Source organism: Carcharhinus amblyrhynchos, chromosome 14, assembly GCF_965287045.1.
Source record: "Carcharhinus amblyrhynchos chromosome 14, sCarAmb.v2.hapA, whole genome shotgun sequence".
NCBI classification, from domain to species: Eukaryota; Metazoa; Chordata; class Chondrichthyes; order Carcharhiniformes; family Carcharhinidae; genus Carcharhinus; species Carcharhinus amblyrhynchos.
This window is the reverse complement of record NC_137337.1, coordinates 53,742,588-53,765,150: the sequence shown is the minus strand read 5'-3', so window position 1 is coordinate 53,765,150 and position 22,563 is coordinate 53,742,588. Positions and strand designations below refer to the sequence as shown.

The 22,563-nt window shown below is 41.4% G+C and overlaps 1 protein-coding gene across 4 annotated transcripts in view; it reads right to left on the bottom strand.

Annotated features, from left to right (window-relative positions):
* strn3 (striatin, calmodulin binding protein 3) overlaps window positions 1–22,563 on the bottom strand; it is a 270,890-nt gene that overhangs the window by 100,211 nt on the left and 148,116 nt on the right. For 2 of the 4 annotated variants that reach the window (XM_080202888.1, XM_080202890.1), the window contains one exon: window positions 15,011–15,151. The exons of the other annotated variants lie outside the window; for them this stretch is intronic. In XM_080202888.1, coding sequence (XP_080059014.1) covers window positions 15,011–15,151 — 141 coding nt within the window. The remainder of the gene's footprint in view (window positions 1–15,010; window positions 15,152–22,563) is intronic. 4 annotated transcript variants of the gene reach the window in all.

The window sequence follows — 22,563 nt, the reverse complement described above, 5'->3', positions numbered from 1 at the left end:
AGCAGCTGTAATCCAGGATCGACCACTGCAAAAGCAGCAGCAAGAAATCCAAAGAAGGATTCAGAGACCTCCAGAGAAAGTCCATCGAAATGGAGGGAATCTGATGAAAAAAATGATGTAAACATAGTCGATAGTTGAGAGTGGATATAGATATAACTTCTATGCAAGTGTAATCTTTGATCTAGACTGAGGAATTCTCGAATCAGAACTTTTTTCCTGGCGAGCCGCTAGTTGGAGCACCGGAACAAGCCCTTACTGTATAGTTTGTATTAACGGCCTTGGTTGAAACTCCAGGAAGCTTTATCTAGTTTTCTTGTGAAAGGGAAAGTGAAGTACACTAAAGCCAAATAGCTTTGTTCTCCCTAACATGAAGTTTTGATACCTTTTGAATACTTCACGTGTAATAAAGTAGGTCGGAGATTAGTTAATTTGTATACAACCAAGTCAGTCAGATGTTTTACTTTGTATATAACAAAGTAAGTCAGAGGTTAGTTAACTTGTGTATAACTAAGTAAAGACAAAGGTTGAATACTTGGTGTATAATGAAGTTGATGCCTGGTGTACTCAGATTTTATAGTAGAGTTTGATATTTTAATGATAACTTGGTAGAGTGCAATAAAGGAGATTTAGTGTCATTCAAAAGTTAACTGCGTTTGTCCATGGTGTCAGTTGACCCAAGTTCAAGGGCAAAATGCCCTTCAAAATCATATACGTGAATAAAGCTGCTTATCCAGCCAAGCAAATGCATACAAAAATAACATTACAACTATGCTTGCTTTAAACACTATGAATGACCTAGCAATCTAAAATATCTGTCTCTTCAAAGACTCCCAAATGTAATGTGACACAAGTATTACGTCAAATCTTGCAAGCTCATTACTTTAATATCAGAGTTCTGATTTAATTTTGTAACAGTCTGTTTTATCATTTGCTTACTGAGCAATAGGAAATTCATAGAATAACAACTGATTTGGAGCATTCTGGCAAGTGAAAAGGCAATAGAAATATAAGTCATTATTTCGCAAGTTAGTGAGTGTGCTTAATTTTATCATATTACAAAACTGTTTGACATGAACACTACCTACTTTGGAAATTTACGGAAACATCTTAACACTAACATTTCATTTATCCACAAGAAACAAGTTTATTTCGCAATACAAGAAACTGCCAGTTTCTGATGTCCAACTATCCAGCTCAACGGAAAAAATACATTTCTTGCAACGGATTCTAGCAAAATATTAACAAAATTCCTTCTTGGCAGCCACGTCTTGCTGAGATAATGGTTTGTGCCGTAATGGTTAACTATGGTGAACATTGCTAAGTGTGGCTCAGGAGCTCCAGTCTAACGTGGCAGTCTATGCTGCATTTGCTTCAGGGAAAGCCAGCGGGCTGAAAGGGGGTAGGATTTACGGGCCTCTTTTTTTCTGGGCCCTCCTTCTCAGCCAGTTAAGCTTTTTGTTTTTGCTTGCCTCTTCAAATGCACCTTCGGTCAGCTGCAGAGGTCACAGCAGTTAATGCCTGGTTTCCAGTTATCAGTGTTAAAGACTGCCAATATCGAACTTGTAGATATTCTTGTATTGGAGATATGGATACTCAACAGGTTGTGGCTCAAGTGATCTTTCAAAATTTCAAAGGTTGCATTCGAACCTTGTTGCACACCAGGGAGTGATTTTTGTCACAGTCAATGCTGTGGTACTGTGGTTGCGCATGTTGAGAATGCTCTTGAGAAAGGCGTGTCTGATGATGGTACAGTTCATACCAATGCCATAGAGTCATAGAGGTTTACAGCATGGAAATAGGCCTTTCAGCCCAACTTGTCCATGCTGCTTTTTTTTTTGAAACCCCTGAACTAATCCCAATTGCCTGCGTTTGGCCCATGTCCCTTTATACTCATCATACCCATGTAACTATCCAAATGGTTTTTAAAAGATAAAATTATATCCACCTCTATTACTATCTCTGGCAGCTTGTTCCAGACACTCTCCACCCTCTGTATGAAAAAATTGCCCCTCTGGGCACTTTCTTATTTCTCCTCTCTCACCATAAACCTACGCCCTCTAGTTTTAGACTCCCCTACCCTTTGGAAGAAGATATTGACTGTCTATCTTGTATATGCCCCTCATTATTCTATAAACCTCTATAAGGTCACCCCTCAGTTTCTTACGCTCCAGAGAAAAAAGTCCCAGTCTATTCAGCCTCTCCTTATAACTCAATCCATCAAGTCCTGGTAGCATCCTAGTAAGTCTTCTCTGCACTCTTTCTAGTTTAATAATATCCTTCCTATAATAGGGTGACCATGATCTTCGATGTCTCCAGGACACCTGTGGCAGGGTTTGTTCTGAAAGCAAGTGTTACAAGAAGCTGAAGTAGTCACTATCTGTTCTCATCTGATTTTGAGTTGATTTATTATTGTCACATTTCATTTGATTTATTATCACATGTATTAACATAGTGAAAAGCACTGTTTCTTGCGTTCTATACAAACAAAGCATAATTGTTCATAGAGAAAGAAATAAGAGAGAGTGCAGAACGTAGTGTTACAGTCATAGCTAGGGTGTAGAGAAAGATCAACTTAATGCAAGGTAAGTCTGTTCAAAAGGCTGACAGCAGCAAGGAAGAAGCTGTTCTTGAGTTGGTTGGTACATGACCTCAGACTTCTCCTGATGGAAGAAGATGGGAGACAGAATGTTTGGGGTGCGTGGGGTCCTTAATTATGCTGGCTACTTTGCTGAGACATCGGGAAGTGCAGACACAGTCAATGGACGAGAGGCTGGTTTGTGTGATGTTTGGGCTACGTTCACAACCATTTGTAGTTTCTTGTAGTCTTGGGCAGAGCAGGTGATTTAACCAGAAAGAATGCTTCCTATGGTGCATCTGTAAAAGTTGGTGAGCGTTGGAGCTGACGTGCCAAATTTCCTTAGTCTTCTGAGAAAGCAGAGACGTTGGTGTACTCTCTTAACTATAGTGTCAGTATGGGGGGGACCAGGAGAGGTTGCTGGGAATCTGGACACCTAAAACCATGGAGCTCTTGACCATTTCTACTTCGTCCCCATTGATGTAGACGGGTATATTCTGCATTATGCTTCCTGAAGTCGATGACAATCTCCTTCGTTTTGTTGACATTGAAGGAGAGATTATTGTTGCCGTACCAGTCCACCAGATTCTCTCAATCCAGTACTCTGTTTCATCATTGTTTGAGATCCCACTATGGTGGTGTCGTCAGCAACCTTGAAAAGCGAGTTGGAGGGGAATTTGGCCACACAGTCATATGAATATAAGCAGTACACTAGGGGGCTGAGAACACAGCCTTGTGGGGCACTGATGTTGAGGATGATCATGGAGGAGGTTTGTTGCCTGTCCTTTTTGATTGTAGTCTGTGGGTTAGGAAGTTCAGGATCCAGTCCCAGAGGGAGGAGCCGAGGCCCAGGCCATTAACATGGGAGATAAGTTTTGTAGGAATAATGGTTGACTATAGCTCAGCCTTCAGCACTATTATTCCGACAAAAAAAAACGGAGTCTTTGTTATCTAGGTGTTCCAGGGTTGAGTGCAAGGCCAGGGGGATGGTGTCTTCTGTGGATCCGTTGTAGGCAAACTGTAGTGGATCCAGACAGTTCGGAAGGCTGGAATTGACTTGTGCCATGAATAACCTGTTGAAGCACTTCCTAATGATAGACGTCAGAGCCACTGGACAATAATCATTAAGGCACGCTGCTTGGCTTTTCTTTGGTATTGGGATGATGGTCAACTTCTTGAAGCAGATCGGGACCTCAGATTGTTGTAAAGAGAGGTTGAAGATGTCTGCGGATACCCCTGCCAGCTGATCTGTGCAGGATCTGGGTGCTCGTCTGGGTACCTGATCCGGGCCAGTCGCTTTCTGTGGGTTGACCATCAAGAAAACTGCATTGACATCTGCAACAGTGACATCAGGTAGAGGCTCATCCGAGGCTTCTAGGGTGCAGAGTGTGCTCTCGCTGACCTCTTGCTCAAAACGGGTGTAGAATGCATTGAGAAAGGGGTGCGTTGGAGCCAGCAATTTTACATACCTTCATCTTATAGCCTGTTACGTTTTGCCGACCTTGCACAGTCGGCGGGGATCCATGTGGCTAGCTAGGGACTCTAACTTGGTCCAGTACTGTCTTTTGGCATCTTTGATGGATCTCCATAGGTTGTATCTGGCTCAGGGTTGCCTGACTTGAACGCCTCAGACCTATACTTCAGCAAGCAGTGGATATCCCTATTCATCCATGGTTTCCAGTTGGGAAACATACAGATTTGCTTCTTTGGCACACAGTCTTCTACACACTTACTAATGAAGTCAGTTACTGTAGTGGAGTACTCGTTCAGGCTGGTTGCAGACTTTTTAAATGCTGACCAGTCCACCGCTCTACGCAGTAGGAGATCATCCAATTTCTCAGACCCAACAGTGCACGACATTCTTTGACGGATTTTCCTACTTCAGTTTCTACTTATAAGCCAGGAGTAGGAGCACAGCCTTTTGGTCTGATTTACCAAAGTATGGGTGGACAAGAGAGTGGTAGGCACGTTTGATATTTGTGTAGCAGTGGCCTAGGATGTTTGGGCCTCTGGTGGAACAGGAGATGTGTTGGTGGTAAGTTGGTAGTACATTCTTGAACTTGGCCTACTTGAAATCCCCGACCATGATGAAAAGGCTTTGAGATGTTTCATCCAAGGCTATTTGTAGTGCTGTATACTTCGTCCAGCACGATCTTCATATCCACGTGGGGTGGGAAGTAAACTGCCGTCAGGGTAACAGACGTGAACTATCGAACATGGTAGTAGGGCAGCATTTTAGCATTAGGGGTCTAAATCTGGAGAGCAGAAACTTGCCAGTGTTGCTACGTCTAGGCACCATGATGTCTTTATCTCATTTATCTTTCCCAAGTGTTTCAAACCTTAGAGACCAATAACATGATACGTTCTTAAGAAGTAAGTAGCCTTGTATTTGAAGTCCCAAACGTCTCCTGGTGATTCAACAGACACTTTTTACCTGTCTTACCGGCGTGAATCTTCTAACGACCTTTTAAACCAATTCCCCTTCTGAAGTTACTTCTATGCATGCTTGAATTAATTTCCAACAGCAAGCAATGGCTCCTTCATCTTCAATTTTCCACAAAAAGCTTTGTTCCTTCAAAAAGGAGTTCAATACTCCCAAGCACTCAATCTGATTATTAACCTGAAATCAATTCCTTTCTGGCATGGAAGCACCTGTGGTGGGTACCCCCAAAACTCTTGGGTCAACTGCCTCAGAGTCAGAGAGTCGGCAACATTGCAAGAACTTGGAAGTATATCACCATTCTTTCATTTTTGCTAAGTCATAATCCTGGAACTCCTTCCCTAACAGCACTCTGGGTGTTCTATACCACAGGGACTGCAGTGATTCATGCAGGCAGTTCATCACCACGTATCAAGAGCAAATTGGGATGGACAATAAATGCTGGCCTTCTCCTTTGTATTCAAGTGTTAAAGCTTGCACCTTACTTTCTGCAGCACTTAATCAGGGCAACTAAGTTAGATATTGTGGCTTGTCTGCCCATTTGAGGCAGGAGAGCCATGTCACATGGCTCTTCCCACTCCTGTCTTACTCTCCCAATAGTTAAAAACCTGACTAATTCGGGATTTGACTGATACCAGTGCAAGTTCTACATTTCTGCAGTGGAGTATGTTGGAGCAGAGATATTTCTGTTTGATGGTTGGAGAGAGAGAACACATTCTGAACCATCTGGGGGTGACAGGCGGGTCGTTTCTATCATTGCAAGTAGCAAGTTGCTTATAGCAAACAGTTAAAGCTGCTTAAAAGCCTACACTTCATTAATGTCTTTCCTCAGAACTCAGCCTCAGATGAGCGTGTCATGATTTTCTTTGTGATCCATTGTTCTTGGGGAGACAAATCATTGTTCAACTCAAGTTCCATGCGGACCACAGCTGTCTTAGGCATGTTATCCACCAGCTGAAAATTGTCTGTCAATCCCATGCACATGGTTCTGATGAGCTAGATTACCAGAGTTAGCATCTACTTTCTTTCTCTTTGCTCTTCTTGCTTGTTTGTCTACTGCAATGGATTCAGTCCACTTGTCAGACAGAGACTTTAAGCTCCAAACACCATTGAAGTGGATGGTGGGCAGTGGCTGACAAGTGGGACATGATGGTCCCAACCTAGAGTGCTCATTCTCAACACCATTCAACCTAGGCTTGTCACTTGAAACAGCTGTCCTGAGTTGTGTTAACACCCTGCAGCAAAACTGGAATAAACTCTCCAGGGCAAAAAAATTACGGACTGGCAAAACATTAGGATCTCTCTTTTCACCTCCCCAGATTGGTCCAAACAAATGCAAAGTATGACGTTTGGCACTGGCTTTGTTGCAGGTGCTGCCAAATAGATGGTATGATTCTTGTTTAGACCCCAGTTTGTTGGTGAGATCCAGTTAGGGACCATTAGAGTTTTGTTTACAGTAAACACAGTTTGAGACAATTGCCAAGTGAAAAAATTCACAAGATTCCACAAGTTTTGGATGAACAAAAATAAACTTTACTAAGCAAGTTCTGGATGATTAAACAGTTACAAATACCTGTCCTATACTCTAACATTCAGGCTAAGTTTCTTTTAAATTCATTTACAGAATGTGAGCATCACAGGCTTGGCCATCCCGAATTGCCCTTAAAGTGACAGTGAGCTGCCTACTTGAACCACTGCAGTCCCTGTGGTGTAAGTATATCATCGTGCTATTAGGGAAGAAGTTCCAAGTGGGCTGGATAATATTGAACTCTCTCATGTTGCTGGAACCGCAGTCATCCAGTCAAGTGGAGAGTATTCCATTGCACTTCTAACTTGTAATTTGTAGATTATGTTCAGGCTTTGGACAGTCAGGAGGTGAGTTATTTACCACAGGTTTCCAAGCCTCTGACTTGACCTTGTAGCCATGTTATTTATGACTACTTCAGGTCAATTTTTTGCCAATTGTAAATCCCCAGCATTTTGATTGCGGGGGATTTAGCAAAGGTAATGCCATTGAGTGATAATGAGCAATATTTCAATTTTCTCGTGAAGATAGTCATTGCTTGGCACTTGTGTGGCACAAATGTTACTTGCCACTTGTCAGCCCAAGTCTAGATATCGTCCAGGTCATAGAGTCATAGGGGTTTACAGCATGGAAACAAGCCTTTTGGCCCAATTTGTCCATGCCACACCTTTTTTAAACCACTAAGGTAGTCCCAATTGCCCGCAGTTGGCCCATATCCCTCGATAGCCATCTTACCCATATAACTGTCTAAATGCTTTTTAAAAGACAAAATTGCACCCACTCCACTACTACCTCTGGCAGCTTGTATCAGAGGCTCACAACCCTGTGGTGAAAAAAGTGCCCCCAGATCCTTCTGTATCTCTCCCCTCTCATCTTAAACCTGCGCCCTCTAGTTTTAGACTCCCCTGCCTTTGGGAAAAGGTATTGACTATCTAACTGATCCATAAATCTCATTATTTTATAGACCTCTATAAGATCATCCCTTAAGCCTCCTACACTCCAGAGAAAAAAGTCCCAACCTATCCAGCCTCTCCTTATAACTCAAACCATCAAGAAGCGGTAGCATTCCAATAAACCCTTTTTTTGCACTCGTTATAATTTAATAATATCCTTTCTATAATAGAGTGACCAGAACTGTAACAATATTCCAAGTGTGACCGTACTAATGTCTTGTACAACTTCAACAAGACATCCCAACTCCTGTATTCAATGTTCTGACTAATGAAACCAAACATGCCGAATGCCTTCTTTGCCACTGTCTGTCTTTGACTCCACTTTTAAGGGGCTATGAACCTGTACTCCTAGATATCCGCTCCAAAACTCTCACCAACAATATACCATTAACTGAATATGTCCTGCCCTGGTTCGATCTACCAAAATGCATCACCATGCATTTATCTAAATTAAACTCCATCTGCAATTTGTCAACCCATTGGCCCAATTGATCAAGGTCCGTTGCAATTCGAGATAACCTACTTCACTGTCCATTCTGCCACCAATCTTGGTGTCATCTGCAAACTTAATAACCATGCCTGCTAAATTCTCATCCAAATCATTAATATAAATAACCCAGCCATCGATCCCTGAGGCACACCGCTGGTCACAGGCCTCCAGTTTAAAAAACAACCCTCTGGCTTCTGCCATCAAGCCAATGTTGTATCCATTTGGCTACCTCACCCTGGATTCCATGAGGTTTAACCTTATGCAACAACCTACCTTGTCAAAGGCCTTGCTAAAGTCCATGTGGGCAATATCAACTGCACAGCCCTACCTTCTACTTTCTTGATCATCCCTTCAAAAAACCCAAATTTGAGAGACATGATTTTCCACTCTCAAAGCCATGTGGACTGTCCTTAATCAGTCCTTGCCTTTCTAAATGCCTGTAGATCCTGTCTTTCAGAATACCTTCGAACAACTTACCCACTACAGATGTGAGGCTCAGTGGCCTGTAGTTCTCAGGCCTTTCCCTGCAGCCCTTCTTAAACAAAGGCACAACATTTGCCACCCTCCAATCTTCAGGCACTTCACCTGTGGCTGTCGATGATTCAAATATCTCTGCTGGAGGACTTAGCCTCCCACAACATCCTGGGATATACTTCATCAGGTCCTGGAGATTTATCTACCTTCATGCGCTTTAAGACTTCCAGCACCACCTTCTCTGTTATATGTGCACTCCTCAAGAGCATCACTATTTATTTCCCCAACTTCCCTAACATCCATGTCTTCCTCAACAGTAAATACTGATGAGAAATATTCATTTAGGATCTCACCCATCTCTTGTGGATTGCACATTGGGATCAACACGATCATCTAAGAGGCCATACTCTCTCCCTAGTTACTCTTTTGCCCTTTTTGGATTCTCCTTTGCCTTATCTGCCAAAGCAATCTCGTGTTCCCTTTATGCTCTCCTGATTTCTCTCTTAACACCTCTATACTCTTCAAGGGAGTCACTTGATCCCAGCTGCCTATGCATGTCATGTGCCTCCTCCTTCTTCAGGGTCTCAATATCCCGAGTGATCCAGGGTTCCCTGCTTCTACCATCTTGCCATTCACTCTAAGAGGAATGTGCTTACCCCGAACACTGGTAAACACATTTTTGAAAGCCTCCCACTTGCTAGACATCCCTTTGCCTGTCAACAGACTCCCCCAGTTAACTTTTGAAAGTTCCTGTCTGATACCATCAAAATTGGCCTTGCTCCAATTTAGAATTTTAACTTTTGGGCCAGATCTATCACTCTCCATAGCTACCTTAAAACTAATGGAATTATGGTCACTGGTCCCAAAGTGATCCCTCACTAACATTTCTGTCACCTGTTTTTCCTCATTTCCCAACAGGAGGTCAAATCTTGCCCCCTCTCTAGTCGGGTCATCCACATACTGAATGAGAAATTCTTCCTGAATACGCACAAGAAATTTCTCTCCATCTAAGCCTCTAAATACTATGGCTGTCCCAGTCAATGTTGGGAAAGTTAAAATCCCCTACTATTACTACCCTATTTTTCTTGGAATTATCATATTACATATTTGCTCCTCAATTTCCCGCCGGCTATCAAAGTGATTTCTCCCTTCTTATTTCTCAATTCTGCCCATATAGACTCAGTGGCCAAACCCTTGGATATATCCTTTATCAGTACTGCCATGATGTTTCCCTTAATCAAAAGTGAAACTCCCCCTCCTGTTCTATCTTTCCTATAGCAGCTGTACCCTGGAATATTGAGATGCCAGTCCTATCCCTCCCTTAGCCATGTTTCAGTAATAGAACATAGAACAGTACAGGCCCTTCGGCCCTCAATGTTGTGCCAAGTTATGTCCGAACGCAACATCAAGCTATCCCATTCCCTAACATTCTGGTGTATTCCATGTGCCTATCCAATAACCGCTTGAAAGTTCCTAAAGTGTCCGACTCCACTATCACAGCAGGCAGTGCATTCCACACCCCAACCACTCTTGAATAAAGAATCTATCTTAGAAATGATCCCTCCTATATCTCCCACCATGAACCTTATAGTTATGTCCCCTAGTAACAGCTACTTCCATCCAAGGAAATAGTCTCCGAACGTCCACTCTACCTATCCCCCTCATCATCTTATAAATCTCTATTAAATCGCCTCTGCTCTAAAGAGAAAAGTCCCAGCTCTCTCAACCTTTCCTCATAAGGCCTACCCTCCAAACCAGGAGTGCACTCTCTCCACTGCTTCCACATCCTTCTTACAGTGAGGTGACCAGAACTACACACAATATTCCAAATGTGGTCTCACCAAGGTCATGTATAGTTGCAGCATAACCCCACGGCTCTTAAGCTCAAACCCCCTGTTAATAAACACTAACATACTATAAGCCTTCTTCATGGCTCTATCCACTTGAGTGGCAACCTTCAGAGATCTCTGGATATGAATCTCAAGATCTCTGTTCCTCCACATTCCTCAGAAATAGCTATAATCTCCCAATCCCATGCACCCATCCATGCCCTGAGTTCATCTGCCTCGTCTTTGCATTGAAATAAATGCAGTTTAATCTGGACCTCCCCTGCTCTCTGTCTTGCTTTTGCCTGATCTATCTAACATCAGGGTTACTGACACTGCCTTTACTATTTACTGTGCTCTCTTTAACTTCTGTGCTGTCCTCAACCTTCCCTTTTGTCTCCCTATTGCTCTGGGTCTCACCCCCCAGCCAAACTAGTTTAAACCCTCCTGAGTAGCTCTGGCAAATCTCCCAGCCAGGATATTAGTCCCCTCCAGTTCAGGTGTAACTGGTCTCTCTTGAACAGGTCACCCCTTCCCCAGAAGAGAGTCCATAATCCACAAATCTAAATCCCTACCTCCTGCACAGCTCTTAAGCCACCTATTCATCTGCCTAATCTTCCTATTCCTACTCTCACTAGCACGTTGCACTGGCAGTAGTCCAGAAATGATTACCTTCGAGGTCCTACACTTTAACCTTCTGCCTAACTCTATATTCACTCTTCAGGACCTCATCCCATTTCCTATCTATGTCGTTGGTACCAATATGTATAATGACCTCTGGCTGTTCACCTTCTCCCTTAAGAATGTCCTGCAACTGCTCAGAGATGTCCTTGACTCTGGCACCAGGGAGGCAATACACCATCCTATAGTCTTGATCGCGGCCATAGAAATGCCTGTCTGTGCCTTCAACTAGCAAGTCCCCCATTACTACTGCTCGCTCGCTCTTTGGCCGACCCTGCTCTGCAGAAGGTGTGGTGCCACAGGTCTGGCTGCTGCTGGTATCTTCCCCTGAGAGGCTATCCCCCTCAACAGCAAGCAAAACGGTATACTGTTTGAAAGGGGAATAGCCATAAGAGGCCCATGCACTACCTGCCTGCAGCTCTTGTTGCATTTGACACAGGCAATTTCAGTATCTGAGTCATTGTGCAATTAGCAGCAAACATCCCCACTTTTGGCCTTATCAAAGAAGGAAGATCATTGATTAAGCAGCTGAAGGTGGTTAGACCTAGGACACTACCCTGAGGAACTATTGATATGGTGTCTTAGGACAAAGATGATTGATATCTAACCACCACAATCATCTTCCTTTGTAACTCTACTTTTGTTCAGGTTCCTTGATGTCACACAGTCAAATGTTGCTTTGCTGTCAAGGGCACTCACTCTCACCTCACCACTCGAGCTCAGCTTATTCGTCTACGTTTGAATCAGGCTGTAAGGAGGTCAGTAGCTGAATGACCCTGGTGGAAATCAAACTGAGCGCCCGTGAGCAAGTTATTGCCAAGAAGTACTGCTCGATAGAATTGTTGATGACCTGTTCCATCATTTTATGGATGATCAAGAGTATATTGATGAGATGGTAATTGGCTGGGTTGAATTTGTCCTGCTTGTTATGTATAGGACATACCAGGACAATTTTCCACATTGCCGGGTAGATGCCAGTATTGTAGCTGCACTGGAGCACAAGTCTTCAATACTAATGTTGGAATATTGTGAGTTCGTAACTGTTGCAGTATCCTGTGCCTTCAATCATTTCTGCACTGTAGGATTCTATGATTTCTTGATATCACGTGCAGTGAATCGAATTGGCGAAAGACTGTTAATCGTGACTTTGGGGACCTCAGGAGGAGGCCGAGATAGAACACCACTCTGCTAAGCATTCTTGCAAAAGATTGTTGCGAATGCTTCAGTTTTATCTTTTGCACTGATTTGCTAGGCCCTTCCATCATTGAGGATGGGGATACATGTGGAACCCTTCTCCAGTGAGTTGTCTAATTCATTCACGACTGGTTGTGGCATGACTGCAGAGCTTAGGTCCGATTTTGTTGGTCATGGGTTCACTTAGAATTTAGAATCTCTATAGTGCAGAAGGAGGCCATTCGATCCATCGAGTCTGCACCGACTCTTTGAAAGAGCAGCTTTTCAGGCCCACCTCTCTCCCCCATCCCTGTAACCCCACGCAATGCATCTAACTACATATCTTTGGATACCAAGGGGCAATTTAGCACAGCCAATCCATCTTTCGACTATGGAAGAAAATCAATGCAGACACAAGGACAACATGTAAACTCTGCACAGAATGTCACTCAAAGCCAGAATTAAACCTGGGTCCCTGGTGCTGTGAGGCAACAGTGCTGACTACTATGCCACCGTGAGCAATAAATAACTTACTGCCAATGAATTGCTTCTGCATGTCCAAAGAGTATGAAATACGTAAATAAGTACATTTTTTCTGCTACTGATAGTCCATAAGGCCTCTATCACATTTACCACAGCGGTAGTGTCACAGAATCTTCCTTACTTTTAGAAAATTCGTGAAAGAACATTAGTGAACCAGATGGGTTTTTACAACAATGACAGTTACATGATTACTATTACTGAAATTAGCTTTTAGTTCCAGATTTTATAATTGAATTTATATTCCATCAGCTGCCCTGGCGGGATATGAACCCATGCCCCTGGAACATTAGCCTGTGATACTGGATTACCAGTCCAGTGACATCATCACTATGCCATCATCTCCCTTTGTCGGAAATAATATAATGAGCAATGCATAAAGGTGCAAAATGCATGTTATAAAAAAAGTTAACAGACTAAACATTCATGGAAACATTAAAATTAATAAGCAGTTCATAGCAATTCAAACAACTTAAATTCCTTTGCAACATCTTCACAGAAACATCTCCCAGGATCTGACCTGCATCGTAGAGAGAAACACGGATTCTGCTCCACAAGATGAAATGAGAAAACTCTATCACTACGTGACAAATTTTTTAGGAATACAAGTATTTACTATAATTTTGATTATTTAGTTAGAAACATCAATATTTGGCAACATTCATTTAATAATAACTGTAGATCCATTTGTTGGTCATTTAAACAAAGTGGTGATAGTTTTCCATTTTGTATATTCTCACACAAGTAGATATAGCTGCTAAGATTTATATTAGGATGAGAAGATACCAACGTGACCTATAGATATAAAAGCAAAATATCACAGATGCTAGAAATCTGAAATAAAAACAAAATGTTGCAAATATCCAGTAGGTTAAGCAACAGCTGTAGAGAGAGAGAGATAAAGTTGATGTTTCAGGTGGATGATCTTTCATCAGAACTGGAGATAAATTAAACTTCTAAGCAAATACCTAAGTAGGGAAAAGGGGGAGGAAAAAGGGAAAAAAATTGATAAAATGCGAGGTAGGAGACATTAAATGGCAAAACAGATGATCGTAGGCCAAGTAAAGAAACAAAAAATGCATCTGGAAGAAGTGCAAATTGGAATAGTAAATTCAAAACCAACAGCTTCTGCCTGAAAAAAAACAGAGCTGGTGGCTATGATCATAAACTGTTGAACTCCCTGAATGCTTATCATGGATCTGCACTGTAAGGATTCTATGATCTATTCTACGATATTAGTTCTTGAAATTCTTTCATTGGATGTGGGCTTCACTGGTTGTGCCAACATTTATTGCTCCTAATTGTTCTTGAAAGGGCATTTAAGAGTCAACCACATTGCTATAGATCTGGAGTCACACGTAGACCAGACTAGGCAAAGGCAACAGATTTACTTCCACAAAGGACATTAGTGAACAGGTGGGTTTTAATGACAATCAACAATGGTTTTGTGGTTATTAGACTTCTAATTCCGGATTTCTTTTTAGTCCATAACCTCTCTCCAGAGATGGAAAGAGTTGAAAATGGATGATAAAAAGGCAAGGGGAAAGGTGGAAATTGAAAGCAACGATTATAATTTTTTTCAGTTAAGGTTGACAGCAGGAGACTAATATAGTCATTAATGTACTGAAAAGAAAGAGGTGAGAGAGAGAATATCCAAGAGGGACTTTCATGAAAAGGCTCCTTTCAAATGAAGCAGAGAATTGCTTGTACTTTTTTCAATTTAGCATACTGTATTCAATGCTCACAAAGCAGTCTTTCCTAGATTAGGGAGGTCAAACTCAGACTGGGTGATCAGTTTGCACAACACCTCATTTAATCTGCAAGCATGATCCCAAATCATTAGGCACTTGTCATTATAATTGTCTCACTCCTACTCTGGAGTCTCATTTCCTTTGTCTCCTCCACTGTTCTGAAGAAGCTCAACATAAGCTTGAAGAATGGCATCTCTTTCTATTTAGCCACTTTATAACCTTCTGTACTCAACATTTGGAGTTCAACAATTTCTGATTATAACCAGTAACCCCTACAGTTCCAGACAGCAATGGCTGTGAATCTATTTTCATTGGTATGTCTGTCAGGCAGATTTTTGTTTCTCTTCATTTAATATCTCCTGCCTTCCATTCTTTCACAGACCTTCCTTTTTGCTTACTCCACTCCCCCTTTTCCCTGCCTCTGCACTTACTTAAACCATGTTACAAGGCTAACTTTTTCCAATCCTGATGAAAGATCATTCACCTGAAACATGAATTTTGTGTTTCTCTCCATAATTGCTGCAAGCGAACAGAGCATTTCCAGCATTCGTTTTTGAGATATAGTAACAATTTTAATTATACCTTCTTCTGTTCTTGAGCTGTCATGATCAGCCAGTCTGGAAGAGGTTGGCCTAGACTGAATCATGGTTCCAGATGGCATGTGTGGCAGCTCATCATCTCTGAGATCTGCAATCATATCCTGAAGTTTTGACCTGTTTACCCCTGTAAATGAAAGCCATCAGTAATGGTTCAGTCACATATCCAGCATTCTTGTTATTTTGAAATGGGTTCTATAATTACAACTTTTATTTGCTGTCGAAATCAAACATATATGTTATAACTGCTTACAAAACCAAATCACCTTGAATAATAATTTATACATGAATCAACATTCTCATGTATTCATACTCATTAAAACTATTTTTTCTAACTGAATTATTATAATCTACTACATGCAATTTTAAATAGCTACCAAAATTGAAATACAAAAGCCAATATCTTCCTGATGCAATTATCTATATAAAGGATTTCACAAATTAGGCGTGGAAAGAAAAAAAATAAAGAATTGTTCAGTTGAGCAACATGAATGGAGGACAAAACAAAGCTAAAAGATTTAGATGTTTATACTAGGGGTGCAACAAACTAGTGCATTAAATACTTCTGTCAAAAGATTGGTCAACAGATTGTTTTTATGATAGTCTTCCAGACTTACGTTCTCACTTCAATTGTTCTGCGTTTCAGTTAAAAGCAAAAACAAATTGGGACACAAATACAAGGAGCAAAACGTGAGACAATTTTTATTCATTCTCTTTATTGACCATATCTCATGAACCCAACTAAGATATTTCATCAAAGCAAAACACAAACTTCAGATCCTCTTTTTTAAATGAGGAACTATTATTGCTAGTTCAAATTTTTCAGATAGCAATTACTCACCAAAGTAATTACAATCCTCTGTGCAGGTCTTCTATGTTGTCAGGTATGTATCACACCATCTATTGGTACAGAGTATGGGTGTAAAGTCTTACTGTCCATTCATAGAATTAATTTCCATCATAGGTATCTTCACAGGCTAGAGGAATTGTGCACAAATGGCTGTGGGACTTCTCTTGATTCAAATCATTCCTGGGGCCATCTGGTGTGTCCAAGTGGAGTCCTCACACTCCAAAAAACACAGTCTGTTAAGGAATATGAAACTGAGGAGCGAGATCCAAATATAGACTGAAGGAGTTCATTCACCAAAACAGAAGAATGGATTAAAGTGCCAAGGAGTTTTTTTTTATTTAGAAATGGCCAGTAGAAAGTCCAGTGGTAATAGAGTAAATAAATGCATATATGTGCATGGCTAGTAACAGAATTTCAATGTTCAGTGTGGGTTCTGCTTCTAGCCTCACCTCTGGAGTGAAACAGGCTGGCAACTGACAAAGATCAAGACATTGCCCAAAAGGACGTGAAGCACAAGAGGAAAGATATTCCAGGCAAAGCAAAAATAAGAATGAATTAAGTTTAATCTTCCTGCTTGCACAGAAGCATTTGCCTCATCCTGCGGAAATACACAACTATTCATTTAACAGATGGATGGCATATATAGTCTGTATCATATATTTGTCAGAGGCATAGCCTCTCAAAAGCATGTTTCCATGGTTTCTGTAACTCCTTGTCTTCACTTGGAAAACTGGACACATACTCCCAAGTGTACGAAGTTGTACTCAGACACGACAGTCCAGTTCTCTGTTATCATACATGATGAAGTAGTTGCTGCCTAATGAAATACTTAAGTTGCATATCAATATCATTTGCAATTGACAAAGGGAGAATTGCCAGTGTGTGTGCGTGACAGGAAACATAATCTTCCTCTAAGTGAGTAGCATGTAGAAGTATTTTACCCAGCCCTCTCATCTAATCACTACCGTCAATCATAGAAATGGCAGTGTATTGTTTGTCCTGCCACTGAAAACAATGCAGAGATGGGCAAAAGTACATACAAAAAAAAATTTCATGAAAGAAGCACATGTTAATCTAAAACTAATTATTATATTTTCCTCAATGCCTCAGTGAATACCTGGTGCAGCATAGAAACAGAAAAATTTGGAAATAACCACATTCAATCAACGATCTTGCCCAGGTCAAGTGATCTCAACTGCTGGGATGTTACAACTGATGTCAATGTCACTGGGCTATCAAGTAATGAGTGAAGTGAGAAATCAGCATGTGTTTCACCTCCTGATTATCCTGTGACTCTTCATGGAAAAGTATGTGTGTGCATGTCACTTGTGGACAGATTCAGGATCAGCTATGATGCATTCCTCTACAACAAAAGTATTCTTGGCCCACACAAGAATAATAGTTATTGGAATAAGTTTCTAATAGATTCAGGTGCCAGTGAAACAACTGGAGCAATAGTTAGCATTTTCAACAGAAGAGTAGCAAATTGGAAAATGAAAACGATTTGAATGAGCTATTTGAAACATTTAAATGAAAAAATTCTCAAATTCCAACATGGAGATCATTGTACAAAGTGAATAAGATGTCATTCCAACAAACAGCTTTTGAGTCTTTGACTCAATGTTGAGAATATGACGACAGCCTAATAGCTCAGAACCCATTGCTCACATTTATAGGAATATTGTGACTTTATCTATTGGACTCAGCAAGTTAGTTAGTAAAACCACAGGAACACTTAAAACAAAAATCCTTGAACATGTATATATATTCAATCAGGAACCAGTAATTTCAATCACATGCTCCAATACAAAATGAGAAGGCAATGGCATAGTGGTAATGTCACTGGACTAGTAATCTAGAGACCCAAAGCAATGCTCTAGTTCAAATCCTACCCCAGTAGATGTTGAAATTAGCATTCAGTAAAAGTCTGAAATTAAAAGTCTAACGATGACCATGGAAGCCATTGCTAACTGTCATAAAAATGCCTCTGGTTCATTAATGTCCTTTAGGGAAGGAAATCTGCCATCCTTACCTTGTCTGGCCTACATGTGACTCCAGATCCAAAGCAATGTGGTTGATTCTTTACTGTCTCCTCAAGGGCAATCAGGGATGGGTAATAAATTCTTGTATCAGTGATGCCCACATTCCATTAATGAATAAAAAATATCCATATACACATTAAGGCTAAAACACTTAGTTACAGTTCTTCAACGCAACGACTTCTAATTCTGCAGTTACTGTAAATCAGTGTTAAATGCACATGGTTAAAAAATTAAACATACATTCTATTATATTCACGAAAATTTAAGATGTATTTTTGTTAGAACATCACTGGTTTGTAACATATAGGTTTTTAACATATAGCATTTTTAAGTAGACACTGGCCCAATCATTATCATGGATCATTTTACTAAACATGGATTCCACGAGGGCTACTTATGCCAACATCCAGATCTTTGATGGTGATCTTGATGTCAGACTTGATCTCGCTCATAGATACCTTCAATGGGCGATATATTTTTTATTCATTTAAGGAATGTGGGACTCACTGGCTAGGCCAGCATGCATTGCCCATGCCAAGTTGCCCTTGGGAAGTTAGCGGTGAGCTGTATTCTTTAACCACAGCAATTCACGTGGTGTAGCTACACCTCCTGTGGCATTAGGGAGGGAGTTTCACAACTTTGACCCAACAAAAAAGTGAAGGAATGTTGATATATTTTCAAGTCAATGCTGTAGGTGACTTGAAGGGGAACTTCCAAATGATGGTGTTCCCATGTATCTGCTACCATCATCCTTCTACATGGTAGACTGGTGCGATGACAAAAATCTCTCCCTGAATGTCAACAAAATGAAGGAGACGGTCATCAACTTCAGGAAGCATAGTGGAGAACACGCCGCTGTCTACATCAATGGGGACAAAGTAGAAACGGTTAGGAGCTTCAAGTTTTTAGATGTCCAGATCGCCAACAACCTGTCTTGGTCCCCCCTATGCCATTAAGAAAAATCCACCAATGCCTCTACTTTCTCAGAAGACTAAGGAAATTTTGCGTGTCAGCTACGACTCTCACCAACTTTTACAAATGCACCATAGAATACATTCTTTCTGGTTGTGTCATAGCTTGGTATAGCTCCTGCTCTGCCCAAGACCCCAAGAAACTAAAAAAGGTCATGAAAACGTCTCCCATCCATTGACTCTCCTACACTTCCCACTGCCTCGGAAGAGCAGCCAGCATAATTAAGGACCCCCATGCACTCCTGACATACTCTCTTCCCACCTTCTTCCATCAGGAAAAAGATACAAAAGTCTCAAGTAACGTATCAACCAACTCAAGAACAGCTTCTTCCTTGCTGCCATCAGACTTTTGAATGGACCTACCTTGCATTAAATTGATCTTTCTCCATCCCCTAGCTATGACTGTAACACTACATTCTGCACTCTCTCCTTTCCTTCTCGATGAACAGTATGCTTTGTCTGTATAGCGAGCAAGAAACAATATTTTTCACTGTATACTAACACGTGACAACAATAAATCAAATCAAAATGGCAGTCGTCATGTGCAGATGCAATCCAAGGAGCCTTGATGAATTCCTGCAGTATATGTTGTAGATTTTACACACAGCTGCTACTATATGTTGATGATGGAGGGACTGAATGTTTGTAGAAGAGATGTCAATTATCTCTTAACACCAAATGGTATCAAATTTCTTGAGTGTTGTTGGAGATGCGCTCAACAAGACAAGCACAGAATATTCCATCACACTCCTGACTTGTGCCTCGCAGGTTGTCAATGGGCTTTGGGGAGTCGAGGTCAGTTACTTGCCACAGGATTCCTAGCACGTGAGAGTCAGAAAGTTCAGTTGACTTGACGGCTAGTTTGTTATGTGGAACAATGCCAACGGCGCAGATTCAATTCTCGTACTGGCTGAGGTCATTCATGAAGGCCCCACCTTCTCAACCTTGTCCCTTGCCTGAGGTGTGGTGATTGTTGGGTTAAATCACCATCAGTCAGCTTTCCCCCTCAAAGAGGAGAACAGTCTATGGTCATCTGGGACAATGGCAACATTTAATTTCCAAGCCTGTGACTTGCTCTTCTAGCCACAGTACTTTTATGGTTAGTCCAGTTGAGTTTCTGGTCATGAATTGGTCATGCCACTGAATGTCATGCAACTATGGTTAGGTGCTCTCTTGTTGGAGATAGTCATTGACTGGCACTTGTTTGGTGCAAATATTACTTGCCACTTGTCATCTCAAGCCAGGGTATTGTCCTGGTCTTGTTGTATTTGGACATGAACTGTTTCATTTTCCAAGGTGTCACAAACGGTGCTTAACATTGCACAATCATCAGTGAACATTCCACTGCTGACCTGATGGTGAAAAGACGTGGAGATGCCAGCGTTGGACTGGGGTAAACACAGTAAGAAGTTTCACAACACCAGGTTAAAGTCCAACAGGTTTATTTGGTAGCAATCGCCACTAGCTTTCAGAGCGCTGCTCCTTCGTCAAGGTGAGTGCCCTATCACCTCCCCACTCACCTGACAAAGGAGCAGCACTCCAAAAGCTAGTGACGTTTGCTACCAAATAAACCTGTTGGACTTTAATCTGGTGTTGTGAGACTTCTTACAATGAAAAGGGCAGGTCGTGCCTTACGAGCCTGGTTGAGTTCTTCGAAAATGTGACTGAACACATTGACGAAGGAAGTGCAGTGGACGTGGTGTACATGGACTTCAGCAAGGCGTTTGATAAGGTCCCCCATGCAAGACTTCTTGAGAAGGTGAGAGGGCATGGGATCCAAGGGCCTTTGGCCTTGTGGATCCAGAACTGGCTTGTCTGCAGAAGGCAGAGGGTGGTTGTGGATGGGTCTTTCTCGTGGAGGTCAGTCACCAGTGGAGTGCCCCAGGGATCTGTTCTAGGACCCTTGCTGTTTGTCATTTTCATAAATGACCTAGATGAGGAAGTGGAGGGATGGGTAAGTAAGTTCGCTGATGACACGAAGGTCGGTGGTGTTGTGGATGGTCTGGAAGGATGTCAAAAGTTGCAGCAGGACATAAATAGGATGCAGGACTGGGCGGAGAAGTGGCAGATGGACTTCAACACAGATAAATGTGTAGTCGTCCATTTTGGCAGAACCAATGGGATGAATGAGTACACTATCAAGGGCAGGAGTCTTAGTAGTGTTGAAGAGCAGAAGGATCTTGGGGTCCGGGTCCACAGGACTCTTAAATCGGCCTCGCAGGTGGAGGATGTGGTCAAGAAGGCGTATGGTGTACTGGCCTTCATTAATCGAGGGATTGAGTTTAGGAATCGGGAGGTAATGCTGCAACTTTATAAGACCCTTGTCAGGCCTCATTTGGAGTACTGTGCGCAGTTCTGGTCGCCTCACTATAGGAAGGATGTAGAAGCTATTGAAAGGGTACAGAGGAGATTTACAAGGATGTTGCCTGGACTGGGAGGCATGCCTTATGAAGTTAGGTTGAGGGAGCTGGGACTCTTCTCCCTGGAGAGACGAAGGTTGAGAGGCGACCTGATAGAAGTTTATAAAATGTTGAGTGGAATAGATAGGGTGGATTCTCAGAGGCTATTTCCCCGGGTTGAAATGGTTGCTACGAGAGGACACAGATTGAAAGTGCGGGGAGGCAAGTACAGAAGTGATGTTAGGGGTAAGTTTTTCACTCAGAGGGTGGTGAGTGAATGGAATCGGCTGCCGTCAGTGGTGGTGGAGGCGAACTCGCTGGGGTCTTTTAAAAGACTTCTGGATGAGTATATGGAATTTAATGGGATTGGGGGTTATAGATAGGTCTATAGATTGGTAGGTGTTGATGTGATCGGTGCAACTCGTGGGCCGAAGGGCCTGATTGTGCTGTAGTGTTCTATGTTCTAAAAGAAGGCCATTGATGAAGCAACTGAAGATTATTGGTCCAAAAAGAATTTCAGATGTTACAATTATTCTTGAAATGTTTATTTTACTAGCCTAAAATGTGATGCCCTGTTAGATGCTTCCAAATGATTTTAAATGCACTATATCTGATATTTTCAGTGAAAAATAATTAGCATTTTCAACATGAACGATTAATAATCCAGTCAGTTTCAATACATACTTAAAGCACCTTTTGTCAAGTCTAATCAAACACAAACTGCATATTACTGCAAAGGAACTGTAATTAATTAATAATGCACAATTAATTCTTCAAAAATAATTCTGCACTTGTACTACAGAAGCAGTATAATGAATTTCAACCAGAGACCTCTATGTCAACCAACAGGCTAGTATATTCAAATTATGCTCAAAACAGTTCCATCAGAGCTGACAAAGTCCAAAACAGTAAGTTCCAAAATACTGTAACCTAGAGCCATGAAACAATCTACAAGTTGAGGAAAATACAAATTATGTACTGACATGGGTAATTATTTCTCACATATAAATCTAATATATACAGCTAAAAATCACAAATTTGACATGCAAGGGATAAACTTGAAAAGCACATTTTTTTCAGTACATTTGTTTATTTAGAAACTTTTGCAAACGTAGTCAAGAACACTTAAAAATTTGTTTGGCAGTGATACAAAATTTATTTCCTTGCCTCTCAACAGGATGAGTAATAACTATAATACTAGAATGACTTAGTTCCCCCACAAACCAGCTTATCCATAGAGTTAAATCTGGTAACATCTACAATCTTCTACTTACAAT